Consider the following 23,185-nt stretch of genomic DNA (forward strand, 5'->3'; position numbering starts at 1 on the left):
GACATAATTAATGCATTGCATGTAAATACAACTGTTGTAGAATAAATCTTTTCATTCTGCAGACACATTGCAAGCCAACATTCAGCACAAGTGTGACTATTTATTTAAAAGAAGTGAGAATATCTTGTATGAAAAAGAGATTAATTTAAAAATACCAGTGGTGTTTCTGAATATGCCTTTTCACATCCCTTCTCTACATCCATACATTCTAAATCAGCCTTTATTTAGAAACTGACTACTGTTTTTAGCAAGGGCCATGAAGCACATTCAGAAAAAAAAATAGATGGTTCTCAAATTATAATTCAGAATGATATGGCATAAAAAAATACATACTTTCAAAGTGCAAGACAGCATAAGCACATGTGACACAACTGTACTGACACGATCAGACTTGTGTAAAAACGTGTAGGAAAAGATCGGTTTCTTCCTCCATGGAAAATAGTCTACCCATGGGGAGGATAATTAAGGCAACCAGAAGAAAAAACCCAAGAATGTAAAGTGAACAAGGCAAGTCCAGAAGGCCTGAATGGAGGAAAACTTAAAAACAGCAGAGAAGATATAGTTTGCATGTTTTTAAATTCTCAGGGCAGAAGAGACCACAATAAACATCCAAGATTTCAAAGTTCTGTATCAAGTCCATATATCTTAGGAAACTAATACATGAGTTTCAGAAATATTCAAACACATTCACTGCTTAAGAAACTACCACTTCCCATGGAAAGATGTTCTAATGTATTATCATTCTGTCAAATCTCTTTTTTTTTCTAGACTGAATTTGCCTAGCTTCAATTTCTGTATCTTCTTAGGTACTTGTAAACTGGATTAAAGACTGATCTTCTGTTAATGATTTTTTTTTATTCACATGAGACTTTCAGATCAAAATCAATTATTTTCTTAACAATCAAGTCATTTCTTTGACAAGAAAATGGAGCCCTTTAACTGTCTCATTTCCAAACCCTGATTCACTCCTCTGCCCCTTTCCTAGACCTCATCCATTTTCAATATCCTTGGTTAAAGTCTGAATAACTATTAACTGAATAGTAATGAATTAAACAAACACTGTAAACATCTTTTTGTCAAAATTTTAGTTTGTCATGGCAAAGATTAGTCTGAAGTGAAGGAGAGAACCTACTGGAAGAGTGTAAGATGTACTTAATGACTGCTTCCTAATGTAGAGCCAAGGTAGACAAGGAAGGTAGACAAAAGTACAATGGTAAAACATAAACCAGGAAATAATGTAGAATGTGACTGAAATGATGGATACAAAAAAAAAGGAATGAACGAATATTTTTGACCCTAACATCTCAAGGACATTTTCCTTTAAAGCCCACGGAAGAAAGATCTACACATTCTAACACCAGTGGCCTCTCTCTAGCCTTTTTGTGCAGGACAAGAGAGATGACAGACATAGTTTTACAAAGAGCAAGTTTTTTAAGCTAAGAGGAGACCATCAAGAAATGGTCAAAGATCTGAGGAAGAATGATTTAAAATAATGCAATGTAATACTATTACACCTTTTTTCCCTGACATTCCAAACTCATAGATTTTTTTTTATAAAGCTTAATAACACTTAAAATTTTCCTCTTTATGTATTCTTACCTGGCCCCATAAAGAAGATAGACAAAGATACAATGCAATTTAAAATGTACTTCATTAAGTCAACGCGACTAGGTGAAATACACAAATAGGAGATGCTTGGAACTTATTCCTCCAAAAGCTGAAGTTGGACCCAACTGAAGAAAGAATTACAGACTTGCAAAAAACTAACTATAATAATAAAATCTGGCAGGTCAAAAATAAATGAACTCTTCCTTTTGTGCTAAGTCTGTCTGCCAGCTGATAATTGAGATAGAGAATGGGCACTCACAGAGGATAAGAGAGGTGAAATTAATTCTTTGCAACAGTGCAAAATATTCACTTCACTGTAGAAGAAACTGAAGACATTTCAGCACAGAGGCCTTTTTTGATATGTCTTCTGTAAAAGGAAGTCCTGTTTTACAAACCTTGAGCCCTTCAAAGGTGTGAACAAGTATTCAGATAAGGGAGATCTGGGTAAGACAGCCTGCCTCTGATTCCAAAAAGCTATCGGCAAGACCCTCACTATCAACATTGTAGGAAAATAGACTGTCACTGAAGAAGAGAAGAGTTCTGACATGGCTAAATAATGGAACAAAAGCAGGGGAACAGGGTAGTAGCAAATGGTCAATTCTCACAGTGGAGGGACATAATCAATGGAGTTCCCCTGGGACCTGTTGAAGTCAACATGTTTACAAGAGATGAGCATCAAGGTGGCAAAGTTCGCTGATGTTAAGAAGTCATCCAAGATAGTAAGGAGAAGAGCAGACTGAAGGATTGCACAAGGATAAAACTGAGTAATTGGACAATAAAATGACAGATGAAATTCAGTGTGGATAAATGTAAAGTGCACAAATGAAAAAAAAAAAATTCTCACTTGATATAGAAAATGAAGGTCTCCAAAATGACCATCGCTGGAAAGCTCCTGATGTTGTGACAGACAGTGTCATGAAACTATTAGCCCTGTGCTCAACTGCAGTGAAAAAAGCAAATCACTGTTAGGCATTTTTAGAAGAGGAACAAAAAGTGTAATTATTCCACTACATATACCTATTTATGTGCACTTTGAATGCAGTACAGATCACAGTCATCTAAAAATAAGTAGATTGAAACTGAAAAAGATATAGAGCAGGGTAAGTATGATCAGAGGTGTGGAATGCTTTCCACCTGAGTTGAGTTTTCTGCGATAAAGAGCTACAGCTTCAGAATGGACATGAGCACACAAACCGTTTTTTCCACATATCCATGAAGTGTTCAAATTAAGTGAGCAGGAGCCAGCAGCTTTTTCCTCCTAACCAGAGAGCAGGAAATGTTCCTTTTGGCACCTTCCTCCTTACCAACAGAAGCTGTCATGCAAGAGTGTTACTTGAGGAGACTGGAAACGTATTAGGAAGAAAGGGATTCCTTTAGGGTCACTAAGGTGACAAACACAGCGAATTCAATAAAATGTTTTCAAAAAGTTTGCATTTATCAACTCTCAGGAAATTTTGATGAATGAAAACAGTTAGAGTCTTTATTAAGCCTGTCCCACACTGATGGTTATACGACCAGTTGAAATCAGGAAGGTTACGAAGCTGACATATTTGAAGAACATTGCGGTAAGGTACAATATTCACCTTTGCGATTATAAAAAGGCAACTAATACAAGAACAGAGTCAGGATGATATAGTTCAGTGTTCTGACATTGACACCACATCCACTGTTTTTCTGGATTCCATTTAGTATTTTTAAAGACTTTTTTTCATTATGAATTTAGTCCTGGAGACTTGTAATTGCATTACATTGGTAAGGAACACTAAAATCTCAAATAAAATTCTACTTAATTCCTTTAAGCAGAAGGAATTTCCCCTTTTGGTTACATGATCATTCATTCTTGATTTGGGTTCTAAAGATGATTGTGGAAGAATAAAGAGTATGTGATACACTATTACTAATCAAACCAAAGGGTGCACTGCCACAAGCATTTCTGTCACTGGTTTGATGTGACATGTCCTTGTCTACATCCTCACGTGAAATGGAATCTCTCTGAGGCAAGTCTTAGCAAAATAGACTTATCCACAGCTAAAACTCCACAGGTCCCAATATCAGCAATTAGAACAGGACTTTTGTTCTTTACAGATTTCCATGTACTCAGACAAGGGAATCTGAAGGAAGAACAAATTCCCTAGACAGTAGGACAGACTGAGTCTGTTAACCTGCAGAATATATTGCAAGCCTTCCTCTTCAGTAAAGCTTTTCCATTATGACATTTGTAATAACAACAATTTTTCAAACTTCTACTACTCAAACAGCTGTTTCAGGAAGATTTCCCCATTAAAACAAACAGATGACAAGGAGCAGGGATTTCTTGACTTTGTTATTGCTAATTTAATGATTGGTGGACATGTTAAAACAATGATATAACGTGTAAAACCAGTAGCAGCTGATGGTACAAAGAAACATATGCTAAGTTATAGGGTAAACAATCCAATTCATACATAAATTCTGAACTGTGAAAAAAAATAAAACTGTCAAACCCATACATGGTATTATTACCCTTCACTATGGCAAGACATTACTAGTATCTTGGTAGTATTACTGTACCTATTTCTAGTAAACATAAGCAAGAAATCCTGGGCGTATTCATGAAAAATAAAAATTAAATAGAATTGTCTATCCACTGCAAAGTAAACTGTTTACTAAGTATCTATTATTACATTATAACACATAAGATGACAAACTGCCAGTTTGGCTTAAATTACCGTATTTTTAAACAATAATCAAGACTTGGCAGAGAGCTAGATAAGTGCTCGTTTACCGCACTTTGTATAAATCTAAATAAGTAAATGTATGGCAGGTTGTCCTAATCTAACTTCTCTTGGCTGATACCAGATTGTTCCTTTTTGCTCCATACAGGTTTTGGCATATTTTCCAAGCACAGACTTAAATATCCAAAACAGTCTCAAACTGACCCTCATACTGATAATTTTGCTCCTGTGTGAGGAAAAGAGCGCAAGATCCTGACATAAGATGAAGGTGCTGTGAGAAGAGTCTATTCTGAATCATCTTTTATATGGAAAGAACCCTTTTAACTTTACACTGGCCATTGTGAAATTGCAAGACTGGACACTGTCTAAATGATTAAAGAAAAGAAGACACCTTCTCTAGATTAAATTGATGCGCAGTAAGTCACTTACAGGCATCACTATATTCATTTCAGCAAAATCTGATCAAGGTAAAAGAAGTAAACGAATGTCACTTTGCATGCCAGTGTTGTATTCTTCCCTCCAAAACACTACACTTTCTTCATTTTCCTGAGGTTTTATTTTCCTCATTGTTTTTCCTCCCCATAACCATTACATAACGATGGTTTTCACCTGCAGGAAAAGTGAATCAAGGTTACAGTAGTATCTCAGACTTTACATCAGCCTTTTAGTTCCCTCAAGGCATTATGAAGGGATCATATAACTTTGTTACTGCATCACATCATTATTGAATCTGAAGGACTGATAATCCATTAGAGAGTAATTTGAATAGTCATTTTATAAAACTTTATACTGTTACAACAAATCTGCAAAAGCCTTTAAGAATGCAAAATTACAAATCAAGTGTTATAATGAGTCTTATATTTTTATATAGTACTTCACATTATTTTTAATATAATTATTTTATTTATGCAAATAAGGCCTCAAATGCTATTGCACTCAAGAAGTTAAACACTTGACATTTTTACTCCTTAAAATGCAACATTTTTTATGACATCTAGATATGTTTATTAATTAGTGATTATTAACACCCAGTAAACAACATCATGTCTTGTAAAAACACAATCTTTCTTCACAGCGTGAGGCTGAAATCTATTATTCACTGATTCCATATGCTGAAATACACTCAAATGATCACAAATGACCTTAAGCATTAGATAAATGTAAATGAGGACAGGGTAGAAAATATGCTTTTGATTGATATCTAAAAGACCAGGTTTGAGGTCTTGACAAAGGATGAAATCTCACACAAAGTATAGAACAATTGGAAATCTAAAAAAAAATTGAAGCTTCTGGATGGACATACCACACAGCCTCTCCTCAGCAGAGTGTCTGAGGCTGCACACAAGAGGTGTTCAGCACATGGAACCTGAAAGACCATTCCTGGGATCAACATGGCCTTTGTCTACTTGGCAGGCTCTTATTAGGATGCAGAGATGTATCTTTAAGTTATATGCACACACACACCCTAATGAAGGCAGAATTTCTCTAGCACTAAGTGCTCACTTAAACTAACTTCTCTACATAGAATGGCTACACGGGCATAGGATTAAATGACGTGAAAAATAGCCATTAAAACCACATGGGTTTAACCCTCTATGTGAGTAAGCTTATTCTGCATTAACACTTTGCCTTCCTCAGCCCTTTTTCAGTCTTGTCAGTTTTAGAAGGACTGAGTACCCTTCTGCAATGTGAGCCATAAAAAAAAAAAAATTAGACACACAAATAAGAGTGTACTATTTGCTCTTAGGTAACCATTTTCTAATTCTTAACCTTATACCACAAATATGAAGTGCTTTATAATTTACTTCTGAAGTACTGCAAGAGATAAATACACTGTGCTTGGTTCCCATGCTCCCCATCTGTCCTTGCAGGGAAAACACAGTAATGATCACACAAACAGGATGACCAAAAAAACCTCCCATGGATGCTCCAACATCATCTACCTCACAGGCAAATGGGATTTGTTGTCACCTTGAATTTTCAGAGCTATTTAAAATGAAATCTGCCAGAGATTTAGATACATTCATCACAAATCTCATTTTCAGTACAATGGGTACTGTTGACTCTGAAGCAGACAAATTTCAGCCATGCACTAAATCGCAGATTGAAGAGATGTAGCATAAATTAAAAAAGATAAAAAGGAAAGAGAGGGTTTGCACCAAGGTAAATCATACTATATTTAGTAATTCTTTTCAATACTTTTAAATTTCACTCTTGCATCACTTAGCTACTTACATATACACACCTGTGTGAGCATCAGTGACACAGGTCACACTTTCACTTTTGCATACATTTCACATCTGCATTAATACAGAAGTACATCCAAGAATCAGTAAAAAAGATTAATAGAATCTTACCAGCTTGACACTTTCTGAGCCTTAAATACTCCAGCGTTTTGATTTCTTGTGATGATCTCATTTACATCTGTAGTATAATTGTTAAGTATTATCTACAAAACTAGAGCAATAATAAAAATAATAAACCCAACTATTTTACATTCTTAATGCCTACATAATGTCCTTATCTGTTTATTCTTCTTTAATCTGTGCTAAGAGCCAATCTTTTTTTCAGAAGCACACATTTTACATTCCTTCTCCAGCACATCAGCCATATATCTATGCAGCAATTTTCTCTAGTTTCCGACCTCTATTTACTCTCTTATTTAAGGAATTTCTAGCCCTGTAGCTATAGAGGGAAGTGAAAGAAGATGTCCCATACCTCAGATATTTAAAGGCAACTATTTACAAATACAAGAATTACAACCATAGAGGACTGAAATTTTTACAGCTACTAAATGTCCAGTCTGGTTAGTGCTACTTTTCATTTTTCACTGTCACCACTATACCCAATGCTGAGATTTGAGAGGTTTCTGTTTTTTAAGAACCCACAAGAGACACATTCTGGCTCTGTCTGGGTGAATCCAACACACAACAGGAGCACCTTAACCTACAGGCAAAGGAGTTTGTAGTCCATTTGCTTTCTTGACAATGGTTTGGAATCACCTTAAAAGAGTGCAAAGCAATAAATGCCTTTTATTCCCCTTAGATACCACAACAGTACCAGCCTTGTGTCTCAGCTTCTTGTAGTTTGGAAGTTCAAGTCACAAATTTGGGTAGCCATTCAGGCAGATTAAAGCAAGGGCTATCAAGGAAAAGTTTCAGGGAAAACTGAGCCCAGTCATCTATGGCTAGAAAGATAATCATCATGATCAATCACTCATGGTTAGTGAGAAGCCACTGGAAGGAAAAAGTGTAGCAAGTAAGTGAAAACTATAAGAATATTAATTATTATTTAGTGTGAATCCATACATCCCTGAATGGTTCACTTTCAAATGTAAATTATTATTTTAAACTGACATTTCTGGTAAAGATGTAAAAGATATTTCTTTTTTATCTTAGGTATAGAAAATATGATGCTAATTAGGAAGATGTTTCTAGGTCCACAAAATACATCAGATCTTTTGAAAGTGCTCTTATAAGAAAATTGAATACAAGAGTCAGGCTAATTTGAAATATCACTGATATATCTTTTTCTTTGCTTTGATATATCGTTTTCTTTGCTTTGCTGAAATCACATCATTTGCCTTCTGAACAGACTTGGTTATTTAAGAAAAGTTATTTCAGGAAAGTCTCTATCCAAACACTGGAAAAGACAACTGGTATTTTGTGAAGTAAAAACTAGAAATGGAATGACAGAAAACTGGTTTAAACAAAGCTCTGTAGTTTGGATGTGCCTTTTAAATCGTTTCCACAATATGCAATGAGTAGTAAATGAATGGTCTATATCTGCGCAGTAAAAGGAAGGCATAAATAACTCCATGAGCAGATCTTGCTACTTTTAAAGAGGAGCAGAAATAACACTGTTGATAAGTTAGCTACACTGTACTTAAATTATATAACTGAGCAAAATTATTAATAATGGTTATAAACATGTTAACACTAGATTTTTAAAATAATATGGGAGCCCATATCTTCGGGCATTCATGCTAAACATGACCCTTCTAACCTAAACCTCTCCAGACTGTTAAGAGATCCATACACTGTATTTTAATGGCCATTATGGTGCACTGTTACAATATTTTGTACTATTGATGCCTTCAGACAGTAGTTCAAGTCACCAGTGCATGGTGTGAAACAGAGCTGAGGCAGAATGTACACAGCCTCTCTGAAATAGGAGACAATTTTTACAAAAATGAACCTCATCCTTCGATTTGGACATGTCAAAGTGAGTAAAGATGCTTCCAGTGTTTGAGGAACTAAAATTTGATGTTCATGACTGACTTATGTCACAGATATAAAGTAAGTTGAAAAATTTGTATCTGAATGCATATCACCCAAAATTACAATGGAGGATGAATCTGATAACTTTGCCCATGTATATCTTTACTATTCACTTGAAACATCTATAGTTTTAATCCTAATACTTTCCTTACTTAAATGATACTGAAAGAACTTACATAAAACACACTAAATCAATAATAAAGTTCTGAACAATGAGTAACATCTGTCTTTATTTTATTGATTTTGAAGTATACATGATCTATTGAATCCATTCAAACCTGCTCATGATAAGAAAAAGGAGATAGAGTGAAGTTTTTTAAATAGTCCAGCAACTCAAGTCATAATATCCTTTTGAAAACATCCATAAACACTATACGTAAGATCCCTGATTAATATAAAACATTGCAACATATTTCACAATGAGAGGGTTAGAACAACAACAATTACGTGAAATTGATTCATTTGTAAAATTTTTTTAACTTCTAACATTTCGATAATGTATCCTAATATGGGTATTGAAAACATACATCGTGAATACTTCATGAGGCAGTATGAAATGGAGACTAATATGAAGCATGTCAAAAATTAAAAGAAAAATCAAATCCTCAAAAGCTTGAGATTTCACAAAGCAAAGCTGTTAGTTATGCTCACTGAATAGTGATAGCAACAACAAAAACAACAATAATTATGATGATGTTGATAATACAAAGGCAGATTCTCAGATGCAATGCACTATTGCCAGGTCGATTTTCAATTACATTTCACTGATGTATTCATTTGTTTCTTAATGTGTTCATCTTGCCCATTAAGAATAATTAGCAGGCTTGCTTGGTGATTTCCTGGCTTCTGACAGGGATTTTTTTCTTTTTTTGTTTACAACCACTTTTACTTTTTGGAAAGTAATTTTTGGATATTATAGTATGACTGGCATGTAATTTAAGCTTCCTAAGAAATTTAAAGAGAAGATGTAAACAGTAATTTTAAAACAAGATTATTTTAATCTGTAATACCTACATAAAAACAATACTAGACATTAACTATTCCTGAAGAGCACTATCTAGAAAAGAAAACAGTATTTTATTCCACATTACCTTAATTTGGTATGCTAAACAATTAAAAAATACCATCAGCAATAATAAGAATTAGCAAAAATACATCATTTGTAGCCACTGGCACTTGGAGTGAATGCTACTTCCAATTACACCTAAAATTCTATCCCAATTTCAGTGAGTCTGGTGGGGCTGAAACAGATCTAAATTTAGCCTAAACTTCTATTATAGCCAGTCACTATAGAAAAGACTGCAAAAGAAAATTACCATAAGACAGATCATAAAATTACTACTGAAGTCCATAAACCATATAAAATGCAACAGAAATTTTACTATGTGCACTTTTAAGAATACATTTCACCTACACGGTAAAGTTCTTTGCCTGCTGCACTTTGGCACCCTGCTAATATTAAGCCTATTGTAAAATCCAACACAATAAAAGCACTTTGAATGCTGAGCCTTCTGAGCACCAAATGTTAAAAAAGAAAAATAAATTCCTGTTAGAGCGGTCCACCAATCGCTTCCCTGAAAGGGATTCACTGAGTGAATACAGATGAAGACCTCTTGTAAGACTTTAGGGAACAGAAGACATTTCTAAAACATATTGTGAAAATCTAAGGTGTGATAATTAGATAACATTGACAGTATCTTTTTCAAGAATAGAAGCACTTTTATTTGTTTAATTCCAAGGACTGAGTGAATATTTTAGCACTCGCCAATTTTCCTTGTTATAAAAGACTTCTACATTTCAAAAAAGTTCAGGTGTGTTTGTGGAATCTGCTAGGCAAGACATTTGCTGAGTTGATGATTACTGAGCCCACCTGAAGCTTTTTGGGGGTAAAATGATCCTTTGTTAAATACCTGTGCTTCTATACAACATGAGTTTGTTTTGTTAGGCTAGTTTTGAAACACTTCTTTTCTTCTGTATTTTTATCTTCACAATGACATGGAAGAAAGATTGGAAGGGGTGGTGCTGATTAAAATATACAGAATGATGAATACTTCCTCCTCAAGACACAAGTCTAACACTAGAATTTAACAAAATAAGAATCCCTAGAACACAGGTGAGAACTTGCCTTTTCAAGAAAAAAGAGATTTTAGCAGGCTTACTTTGAGTTTTAACAGATATGATCTAGGATTGACTGTTTTTAACATGAAATTATTCAAGTGTTGTCAGCAGTTGCAGTTACCTCAGTTACCTCTGAGAAAGTCCTTTTTAAAGGTAGTAGCTAATATTATTGCATTGAAATGTCTCCTGTTTTAACAGGCATCAGCAACTGCAATTTATTTAAGCCAAAGATTAGTTTATTTTTTTTACTAAGTACTCACTATGTTAGCTCTCAAATACATACAAAACTCAAAAAGAAGTATTCTGAGGCTGCACTGGCCAAAACCTGAAAAATTAGCCTGTCTGAAAATGTAAATGGAAAGATTATCAAGGAACAAAAGCAAATAGATATCTTCCCTTTTTTTCCTCTCAATTTCTAAGGGCTATTAGTATTCAGCATATATATCTGTTCTTGTTCTGTGCTGATATTTAATGTGGCCACAAATTATGCTCACTCATTCTCTTGCTTAACCCAAGTCCAGTTCAATTTTATGAACTATCTGTTCATATTAGAAGGGCATAAAAGCAATTTATTCTAATATCAGAAATACAATAAAATACTTTCTACAGGGGATAGAGGAGTTTTGCAATCTTACATCAAGAGAAATAATGATAAACTGGTAATTGATTAAGCAGACTAAATGGATAATTTGTAGGCAGTTATAACTTAGGAGCAACAACGAAACATTTCAACATACACTGGAAAAGCTATAAAAATATATGAATGCTGGGTATGTTTTAAGGAGCTAGTATGTGAAAGGAGGAAAAAAAATCTAGCTCTTAGGCAAAACAGATACATGAAGGGGAGCTCATGATTTGATTCCCTGCTAACCCTCCTGTAATGTGCAGCACACACACACACACACACACACACACACACACTAATCTTCCAGCACTCAACCACGAGACAAATATTTACTACTGTACATGCTCTATACCAACACGTGCATTTTTAATTAACAGAGAAAATGTGGCATTTATAATGGGGGAAGCTGCTGCTCTGTTCAAGATATTCCACATCTGTTTTTTAATTACTTATGTGGGGACTTTTTCTTAATATGCCCCATGCTGTGTGTCTTTATATCGATTGTTACTCAGCCAGTAAAAAGGAATGAGCACAACAAACCAGTTTTCTATCTGAATAAGGATACTTTTGATGGCCTTTTCATTTCCATCAGTTAACAGAACTTCTTTGACATCTGCAGAAATAGCAACCTGAAAAAAAGAGCACAGCAAACAATGAGCAAATATGCTTGTCTGTGTGGAAGTGAAGACAGGAGTGACAAGCCTTCAGTATCATGCTTCCTCACCTATTTCTCTGTAACAATCTTCAATCTTTTTTCATTTTATGTCTGCATTATTTTAATCATTCAATCAAATCAGTCAATACTTTTATCATTCCATTTGCGGGAGCCTCTATCTTGCTATCATTCTGTTCCGTAATTGCATTGTGACAGCCGATGATGGTATTCTGAGAGGCTTTCATTTGCGGGCTTCTGTTTATCTAGTAGAGCCATCATACAAGGCTGTCACTCTGCCTTTCAGCTTGCTTCTGTCTGACTGCCTGATGCCCTTCATATAACTTTGCATTGCAGGCAGATGGCTTTGTAAGGGTAATTTTTTTGTGAGCTTTGACATGCTCGCACATTGGGCTGTAACCTCGACACATTGTATAAGAGCGACAGGTTTGTCAAATGCCAATCAGTGTAACAATATGCTTTTATTTGTAGAGACATAAAAACTTGTCTAATGCACTGCACTGCTACATAATATCTCCTGAATACATGACTCAGAACCCAGAGAATGGTGAACGACTCTCCTGAATGGCCAATCTAATTCAAAAGAATCTAATTACCGAGAGCTCTGGATCATGTTTGTTGGTGTAATAATGCAGGCAAAACATTAGCAGCTATATCATGGTGCTCCAACTGTGATTCGCCAGGCTATTCCTGTATCTTAGCAAATGGGACTATAATCTGAAAAAAAAAAAAGCTTCGGCTATGGCAATGAAAGACAGACCGTACGTGGCCTGGAATGTCACAACAAAAGATATCGACTACACCGAGGTAAAATGTTTCTGCTCATCGAGGCAACCATAAAATCAATATGATACGAAAGCAAGTCAATCTAGAAGGTCTCAAGACTCTGCAGCTTGACCGCAGCTGAGGCTGTTGACAGTTCTCTGACCCAGCAGTTGGAGGCACTGGAACATTTTTCCTTTTGTTTCTTCCTCTGAATGGGATTGGAATTGAGAAAAGACCTACCATGAGCCCAGCCAAGCATGTCATGCCACCCCCTAGCTCACACACAGCAAGGTCCCTGAAAGAGAGAAAGGAAATGGTAGAACCCATACAAATTAGATGAAAATGGTCAGAGAGACATATATGTTACAAGAACAAATTGCCATCTGCAGTAAGAACTGAGCTACCAGGAAGTTGTAGAGACATGACTAGGCTACCTCATGTCGTTTTGCGTTTTAAAAATAATTATGAAATAGAAAAGTCACAAAGCAGGCAAATCAGTGGGGGTTCCCTCATTAGTGTTCAGTGCAACATTACCACCGCTGAGCTGAAAAATCTGAGAAGGTTCCCTTTTTTCCCTTGTCAATGGCTCTGTCTTTTAGAACTAAACTAGCTAGAGTAGCGAAAGATAATTGTTAGGAAAGGATAACAATGTTAATCCACATTCATTCTTGCAAAAACAGCTAGAGAAGTAAATGGGGAAATTAATATTATTTATATATCTCTCCATACAGTTATGCCTAAAAGCCTTTTTATACTAAAAAGAGAGAAGTTTTACAGCAAGCCGTATACCACAAAATAATTACACACGAAGAAATCCGATCCTTCAATTAGCACTTAAAACTGCAAGTGACCTACAAACAATGCTGTTATGAACAACGATGGGAACAGCAAACGGTTAAGCCTCAGAAAACTAAACGAAGTTAGTGTCAAGAGCCTAAACTGAGCCCGATCAAAGGGCTGAATACATGGTCTAAAAGGCTGCTTTTAACTTAGACCATACTGTGCTGTTATTAAGACGTGCATGTGAAATATAATTTGGTGCAGAGAGTGTGCCGGATGGGAGCTTGCAGGGGGAGCCATAAAGAATGTCCTCCAGAGCCATGGCCTGCCCCAGGAGGGGAGGAGGGAGGGATGCTGACCCTGCACCGAAACTGTGTGTGAAGCAGTGTCTGGGGCAAGGCAGAGCCTCAGTTTAGGAACACGCTGCTTTATAGCAAAATCTGTGGCAACTGTTACAGCTGGCAGAGGCATTCCCACTCTCACGGGCAGAAAATGGAATTTTAGCTAAACTGTTTGGTCGAGTTTGGTTTTGGGGGTTTTTTTTGGTTGCTTTATTTTGGTGCACCTTTTCTTCTCCCCTGAAACATTAACATCTGAAAGCCTATTTTTATCTGAAAGGGTCACCTCTCTACTCACTCAACACTGATATTTAGGAAGAGCATCTAGGATGCCATATCAGTATCAGTATACAGATGCTGATATTTTGTTCACTGAGGCAAGCAGACTAGGCTGTATGACTGTATAATAATGCTCACTGTCTGGACTGGTTAGATTTATTTTTCTTAGACACCAAAAATTTTATTTGAAAAAAGTCGACTTGTCCTATTTAATCAAAATGAGACAAAGGAAAGACATAGTTTGAAGGAACAAGCTGTACACAACCCCAGTAAGAATATAAAACAAATATGGGAAATTTTCAATTTGGATTTTTAAACAGAATTATTTTAGTTTTTTCCTCAAATAAGCTTTAGTTTTTCTAAACCAAGTGTATTATATATTAAAGCTATATACATATAGTTATATATAAGGCTTACAAGGCACTTACTTCTTTATAAGAATCATACTTACTGAAATAAACACAGAAAGTATTCAGTGTGAGACTTTTAGTGAATTTTTAACCAAATTAAACCACATAGGATATGAGCATACACATACACACATATACACATAAATATTTATGCATATGAAATTTATTTCATTGCAAAGTTCCCTTACCAGCAGGTTTTAAAAGTTGTATCTGTCTCTCAGGCAATATACAGTGCCATTTATAAATGAGAATTAACATAAGAAACTCTAGTCTGAGAATACCGTCAGAAGGGCTCAATTCTGAGAAATCAGGATGTGAAACTGCCCATTTCTCTGTGGAAGTTTGACTGATCATTGTCTCTGAGGATCGCGGCTTGCATACCCGAACTAGGAAAATACCCTCTGAGTGAGCAGCACAGGAAGTTTGCTGTGAGAAGCCTTGGAGAAGAAGCAGAGCTTATGAGCATGGGGCCAGACAGCAGAGTGCTACAGGGACATCACTACATCAGCAGAAGGCACACAACCAACCTGGAAGGAAGGAGCAGCAGCTGCCAGACCAGGCATATGAGCCGCCTCCCCAAATGAGCCGCACTTTGTTCAGGTGGTGGATGGAGTAGGAATGAGGCTTTTACGGACCAGGGCACACTTTGGTGGCAGGTCTCTGATTACAGATAGCAGTCTAAGCAAGTTGCTCATTTGGTACAAGGGGCAGGGACTTACAGTTTGGTCTTCCTGATTTTACCCAACACCATATTTACACAAACTGGGATTTTGTATACTCCAAGCTGGTTTACCTGGTATTCGCCTTACACCCTCACACAGAACACAATTTATGCCTCCAAATGCATTGTTATAATAGCCTTTTTTGCACCCTATTCATCCTCCAGACAATGAAACTTCAAGGATTTCCAAGTGCAAATCTCAGTATACTCAGGGGGAAAGAAAGTGGATGCAGGATGGATTTTATATTTAGATGTTCCTATTGGAGCCTTGATAGCTGTCTTCGACAAGTTTTGAATAAAAGTGAAGGATGTTTCAAAACTGTTTCACAACATCTATATACAGGTGCAAATTCCTCTTACTATATGCAGTGATTTTTATGTATTTCATCAGATAATATTTTGCTTGCTTTTGCAACAGATGTCAGTTTAAAGAATATCTTATTTTTCCTGACCTTCACAATCAGCACGGATCGATTGGAGCTTCACTTTTGTTTCCCAAAAATCAAAGTGAAATAAAATGCCTTGAGTGGAAATCAAAAGTCTTTGACATATAGCAGAAAGCTTGCTGTGCAATATTAGTACCCAAAGGCAGCTCAGAATTCTTTGTTAAGAGCAACATGCTTTCACCTTGAACATTTTAAATTTAATATGAAGACTTAAATCATAGCAATCTTTACCATGCAGATACAATAAAACGAAGAGATTGGAAAATATCTTTTTATGTTTAACTCTGTACCTGAATATTTCATTATGCTTTAGGCAGTAGTAAGCCAGCACTTCTTCAGATGGCCAGAGACCTATAAAACAAAGATATTCGCCTTTTTAGAACAGATTTTTTTCTGGTCTGAAATAGTATTTGAATGCATATTATCATTTGCAGATCTCTACCCACTGTTTTATTTTCAGTATTTACCATAATACATGGAATAAAGAAAAATAAAAAGAAGACCTAGTATTTGAGCACTGGAATTGAGTATTTCATAGATTTCATCACAACTAATGATCAGAAATTTAAAGATACATGCACATACACATAAACATACGCATATATCTACACATATACATACAATACTCAAGACTTTAGAAGTCATATAAAATTTCATTCACTTGGGCATTCACATGAACATCAACCTGTTTGTACCAGGCCAGATGCAAGGCCAACTTTGCCTTGTCGCATGTTTCCAACAGGAGACAGGAGCCCTCTCGTTTTTCATTAGCTACACCATCATCATCATCATCATCCTAGAGTCACTCAATTTCTTTCCAGTTTCTTTTTATTTAGCTCCTTTTCTATTGGTTTTTGTTAGGTCAGACATCAGTCTGACTGTAAGGGAGACTGACCAGCAGCACACACTAAGGACAAATCCAGAATTAGGACAATAAAAATGTGATTTCTAGTTATGGCTCAAGAAGTTCAGAAGAAGAAGAAGAGGAAATACAAGTAGTAAGTTCTTCTTAACAGGCACTGAAGGATTTTTCTAGTTTTTCTGTGGTCAACTTTGCAAAGCTGCACCAGGAAGCGGCACAGTTTCACCCTGCTGTATAAAGAAACCCCTCCTCTCTCATTTTATACGTGCTTCCCTGACATTTTCATTTGAATTCTCCTAGTTCTCCTACAGAAATAGCCAGGAGCAATCACACTTTCTTCACCTAATCTGTATTTTTCACGAATTTATTAGTTTCCATCATAAAATTTACACTGGTCATCATCAACATTGACAACTACTTGGGGGCTTTCATGTAAATTTATTCCTTCAAAACCAGTCTCTCATAGAAGTGGCTGTTTTGCCAGACCAGTTTCCCACCTGACTGAAACGTCCAGCTGAAGTGCTGTGGCTCATGGAGAGGGCAGCACAGACCCTGTGTGCCTTGCACGCTCTCCTGCAGGCACCAGACTTCATTGCTTGGGGGGGCCTGAGGAAAACAGACTCATAATCAGGAACTTGAGTTATGTCTGCAAAGGTTCCCAGAGTTAAAGGAGAAAGAATCAAAGGCATATGCAGCTGAATTAGGGTTGCATGTGGTTTTCATCTGTGGTTGCTTAGCAATGAAAAACCATGTTTATGTGTTTGTCCACAGGTAAAACCCAGAATCTACTTCTCGCCTCCAACAACACGTGACATTAAGAATTGAGACACAAACTTCATATTATGAACTACAGACATTTCAATGGTTCCAGTAAACCCATTTGACATATAAAGCATCTTTTAGATATTTCTAGACATGTAAGTTGAATCCCATGCAGCTTACTATGTATATGTGTCCTTTAGACCTTTTTACCAGTTTTTTGTTCCCAAGGCTAAAAACATCACTACACTTTCAACACAACCAGAAGTTTGGGAGAAAAACTGTCATCCTTTAAATCACCTAAAGCCTGACTACAACCATTATCAGTGTAATTCTTCCTTTCCATCCACTACGTATTCTGAACTACCCTTACTCCTGGTAAGAAATAATGAAAATCTAAAAACATCATGGCTGCATGCAAATCAAGCAAAAGCCAAGACAGGATTTCTCCAAAACTTTGCATGTAAGTTTAGTATTACAAAGATATTTAAGGGAAAAAAAATAGACTGGTGATACATATGTATGACAAAACTACTAATGCAATACTTGTATTTGTACTGTTTATGACAGTTCAGTCTGATCAGGTGTTTTTGAATGTATTATTTTGCTTCAACTTGCTAAGGGTTAAAATAAAATATTCACACAAGACTACCCATTCTTTCGTGAAACATACACTAAGAATTGTACAGGGTTTTTCATCTCCCTTTGAGCATTTCAATGCTTTTGAGCATTGAAATATGCTAAAATGACAGATTTTTCAATAAATATAATAACTGTTTAAATATTTTAGTGTATAACATAAAGAATGTTTCAGTTTGCAGTGACTGGTGTATACTCAAGCAATAAAAGTTTTTTTAATATTTAGTGAAGACACAGCTTATTTAACACCATTTATAATACCTACATCTCACATTGCAAAAACTCCCACACCCACAAACATAAAAAACTGACACCCTTTTATAGCAAACTTCTAGCCTGAGTGAATTTTAAAAATACTAGTCAATTGTAGCAAACATCCTTCAACATCTGACTTTTCACTTCCCTCAGTCAAATGTCTCTCACTTTTCTGCAGTTATTATTGAGAGGGCAATTTAAATGGTGTCACTGAAGCTTTTCTGAGGGGTCACAGTTCCTTCCCCTGCTACCATTACAGTGTTGATACGGGCTGGAACTGCAGGTGTATCGATAGCTCTGTGCTGAGAGAAGGGTGAAGCACCTTTGCAAAGACAGAGCTCTTCTTTAGGTAGATGCCAGCAACGTGCACAGCTCTCCTTCCTGCTGCCTTCCCCCACAAGGAAGAAAGGATCACCTCAGCAATGTATAAGCATCTGGAAGCTAAAGAAGCAGGAGTCAGGAGATCTTTCAAGAACAAGTCTCAAGTGTGGAAGCACACTGTGCTCCCAGCTAAGCCAAGAAGCCAGAATACCTGTGTTAATTTTAGTAATAGGAAAAGCTTCTCGTGCCTGAACAGGTAGGTAAGCCTCTTTACCTTCAAAACAGGGATAAGCTTAAAGATCCATGTGGAGGAGTTTGCATTCTGTCTTCTTCCTCCTCACTCTGACCTACATTTGCCAACACAATGACCTACATTTTGAAGTTGTAAGTATAAGAAAGATAGTTCTGCTTCTGTTAGAAAACATACAGCCGTAATGCAGAAATGCAGAACTCCTATGAATTAGCAACTACTACTATGTTGTGAAAAGCATAATTTATTTCCTGCAAACACATACATATGGATTTGGATTAAGTTTCCTATGAACACACTTAAAATAATTCTTTCATATTTAAAATAAAATTATTCTCATTTTGATTTCTGAATTTGATTATCAATACACAACATTGGATGCTACCTATTTACATGTACAGTTACTTACACGATAGTAAACTGTTTACAGATGGATAGGCAAAAGAATATCAAAAGATTCCCAAATGGTGCGTCTATTTTCAAGGCTATTAATATTCTACAAGTCTTAGATAGAGGGGCTAAAAAATCTCACTGTATGATGAAACAAGAATTTCTTTTTGCAAAAATGAATATTTTATGACATTTACTGAAGGTAAATGAGAGTTTTAAAGTATTATAAAACTCTTCATCACCTTGATAACTACAACTTGAAAACAGAGAATAATTGCTAGAAAGCATTGGAATCTCTGTTGAAACATAGGAAAAAATTAAGTTGCACTGGTGTTCAAAGGAGACCCTCAAGAATGAAGGACCCTTTCACCACTAGGATGGAACAGGATTCTCACTACAAATGCCATAAGAAAGATGATGTTTACTTCCAGACAGATTTATGGTACTTATTACAGTAAAAGGAGTAGAAAAATATTATCATTAAATCATACAATGGTGAATAGAGAAATGCTACAAATGCATCACAGCCCTACAAAATAAAGGCATTTCTACAGCACTTGTCACTGTATCGTAAAATGTCACCACAGCAATAGAGTTTACCTCACAAGAACTTGATGATATAATGAATTTCTACTGTCCCAAGTTTACACATTGGGAACCAAAGTAAGAGACAGAGACCAATTAAGTTACTTAGACACACAGAATGAAATTATGGGAAGGCCAAGAAAAATAACCCATCATCCTTATACCATGAGGTATGATGTAACCAAAGAAAGGTACCCAAGCTCTTCCTACCGAGGAACAATACTTAAAAAATCTTAATAATGGAAAGAAACATAAGTTGGTTTTATCACTTTCATAGTGCTTGCTATCGGAAAGTGTCAGGTCTTTCTGCACTAGGCATGGCACAACAGTTTCTTAAAGCAACCTTCAAGCCACGTGGACTAAGCCACGTGTAGACAGCCTTCTGAGGATGTTATGTTTTAACAATCAGCTGGAGCACTTGTCCATAGCCTGTGCTTCTTCTGCAACAAATCTAAAAATGCTGAATATTCCGATAGTACAGAAAATTGTATACCAGAAATAAATTATCCAGTATTAAATTTAAAAATAAAAAAATAATAAAGTTTCTCCCCTCCTGTTGCTTTTTACCACATATTTTAAAGAATGTTGTCAGCCTTTGGATAAAAAGTATTGAGATCTGATGTGAAGTTCTTAAAGAACATCATGTCAGTAGAAAAGAATTTTTAGATGTGTATTTTTAAGAAAGACATCTGACTATTGGAACTATTATGTCTCAGCAGTGCTCCACAGGTACAAAGAAATCATGGTAGCTACCGATTACTTTACTGGGATAGTGCAAGATTAGTAGAACTCTGCTCTACTGTCTGCCAGCACTACACACAGGAAACATAGCGGCAACTGGAGGTGACAGGTGAGCTGTCCCTGGGAGCTCTGAGTAGGAGGTATAAAGCTGTCCTACAACTGCTTGACTCATGCTAGCAGATTAAGAAGTAACTTTCAAAGCTAACCCAAATTGAAAGTATTTTCACATTTCTCTAGCACTTCTCACAGCCTCATGTACAGACGTCTGATCTCAACATTCAAATTTTGTCTTTTATTTGCACTGTTAAACTATGAGATGTCTTCCTATTCATTTGAAGTCTCAAGTAAATTTTGTACAAATCCTATCTTAACCCCCAAAAGCAAAGACAATTTAAATTTGAAAAGTCAGTCATTCTCCCATATGAATATACTCAAAAAGATCTTTTTTTCTAGTTTGTCCTGATTCTTGGCTACATGAAATCACCTTATTTGCTTTAAAAGTCATCAAAGTGAGAGAAAATAAAAGCATTCTTGGGCAAAATGATGAATAATGTCTCAAAAGTCGTACCAACAACTGCACTGAGCAATGATGAACTGTTTTCTGACCCTAAGTAAGGCACTTTTTATCCTTCCACACTGAGACGCATGGTTAGTGGAGAGCAGAAAAATCTTTAGCACTACAATAGACTGTGGAGAGGTGTTAAATTAATGACATGTCCGGACAGGCAATTATCCCCCATCACCTCTGCCAGAAGACTGTAGAGAAGATGGAAAATCCCCAAAACTAAAGTATTTACTCGAAAAAGTTATTATAGGAATATAACATAAAGAATTCTAGGATTTTCAAATAAGGTTCTTCCATTCTTTAGAGCACTGCAGTATTGTCACAACCCTAATTCTACAGTATCAAATCTTATTTTCTACTGACTATGTGACTGTATTCAAGTCACATGGGAAGGTAAGTTTGATAATTTTATCCTGGTTAGTTTTTCTGTGGATCACCACCACAGCAAGAAGCACAGTACATCTGCTGAGGGTCCTGGAGAAGTAAGAAAGCAGACCAAAATCAAGGTTCAACAGCACAGTACTTAGGAGCGAATTTCAAAATTAAGCTATAACCAATATTATGAGCCCTTCTGCCAGTGGAGGAGTAAACTTCATTTCCAAGTCAAAGTTAAAACATGAAATTGTGAATAGCGCAATTAAGACTAGATACCAAATGGACGCACAGTGTATGTCTGCCAAATACACATTGGTAGTAACATACAACACGAGTGTTCTAATTTGAGTAATTGCTTGAGTAAAGATTACCAGCAAATAATTGCAGTGCTGTAGTTAGTTGACATAGGTAGATCTCAAAAATATTTCTAGATCTAAACTTTCTTCAAATTCCATACCTCAAGCCACTTTTCAGTATAATTTTACTATTAAAAAATGTTTCTCAGTATAGTCAGGAAGGAAAGATTTTATTTTCATTCCCTTATTCACACAGTACGCAAAATGTGTCAAAGATGAAAGGATAATCAGCAATCCCTGCTCCTTAAGATTCCACCTAAGGCACACTGAATTAAAAAATGTAAACACACATAATAAGGCACTAATACTCCAAATATTCATTTTTTAGATACAATAAAATGCATGCATAGAGAAATGAAAATATTCCATAGAAAATAACTTCCATAATAATCCAAAGACAAACTTGGTCACTTTAGAAAAATGAAGAAATGGAGGAACTTGCTAAGCAAGGAAAAAACTCACTGAACACTCCTTGTTGTTTCACTCTGTTTTCAGTACACAAAATTTAAAGTTTACACCCATCTACAGCAGATGCAGATAAAAAAGGAACATCATTGCAAATTAGTTGCAGATGGTATGCCTCGAACTGTAAAATTATTTACTACAAAAATGAATTTGAGAGGAGATTTTCAAAAGGAGGACAGCTACCAAGTACTGTGTCCCTCTGGACATTTGACCACCTCCAATGCCAGCATCTTTAAGCGCTAACATAATTTGAAAGTCCAGTTGTCTAATCTGAGGCTTTCCATTCTGAAATTTACCCCAACAGTATTTACAAGTGAGTAACTTCAGCAATAAATGCACACAGTGTGAAAAAAGAAAATTATTTAATAGCCTTTACAGTAGCACCTTAGATCTGTGCCTTACTGCACCTGGCTTTTGCAGATGGCAAACCACCTTTTAAGTCCAGTGAAGAGGAGTAATTTGAGGCAGGGAGAATGGCTAGCTTACTTTTCCACAGCAGGAATGCTATAAGTGAGTTTGAAAAGGTACAAGAACACCAGAAAAAAATAGAAGAGAATATAAAGAGAAACATTTTTTTTTTCCCCTATGCACATACATTTTGTAGAAACTCTTGTCTCTCTTCCAATCTAAAACAGAATTCATGATATTCAGATCATTGAAAAATATGTATAAGCACCGGCTGAGATCTTCAGCCTAGGCAAAATGGCCTCAGCACTGTATCTCTCACTCTCATTATTATTCACGACTAGGAGGGAAACATGATGGATGGTCTGCAATCTGCAAATGTCTTTTAGAGCACAAACTTAAGAAGCTCGGTGGAACTGATGTAGAAATACAGTAACAAATCAAAGCCGTAAATGTACAT

At 36.0% G+C, this 23,185-nt stretch overlaps 1 protein-coding gene across 1 annotated transcript in view; it reads right to left on the minus strand.

Moving 5' to 3' along the window:
* CAMKMT (calmodulin-lysine N-methyltransferase) overlaps nt 1–23,185 on the minus strand; it is a 211,338-nt gene that overhangs the window by 26,670 nt on the left and 161,483 nt on the right. The window contains exons 4-7 of the mRNA XM_066178491.1: nt 16,048–16,108; nt 13,024–13,078; nt 11,911–11,974; nt 6,680–6,746 (exon numbers count right to left, since the gene is read on the minus strand). Coding sequence (XP_066034588.1) covers nt 6,680–6,746; nt 11,911–11,974; nt 13,024–13,078; nt 16,048–16,108 — 247 coding nt within the window. The remainder of the gene's footprint in view (nt 1–6,679; nt 6,747–11,910; nt 11,975–13,023; nt 13,079–16,047; nt 16,109–23,185) is intronic.

The sequence above is a fragment of the Chamaea fasciata genome, unplaced genomic scaffold (genome assembly GCF_029207755.1).
Source record: "Chamaea fasciata isolate MVZ Bird 193981 ecotype frontalis unplaced genomic scaffold, bChaFas1.0.hap1 SCAF_3, whole genome shotgun sequence".
Classification (NCBI taxonomy): domain Eukaryota; kingdom Metazoa; phylum Chordata; class Aves; order Passeriformes; family Sylviidae; genus Chamaea; species Chamaea fasciata.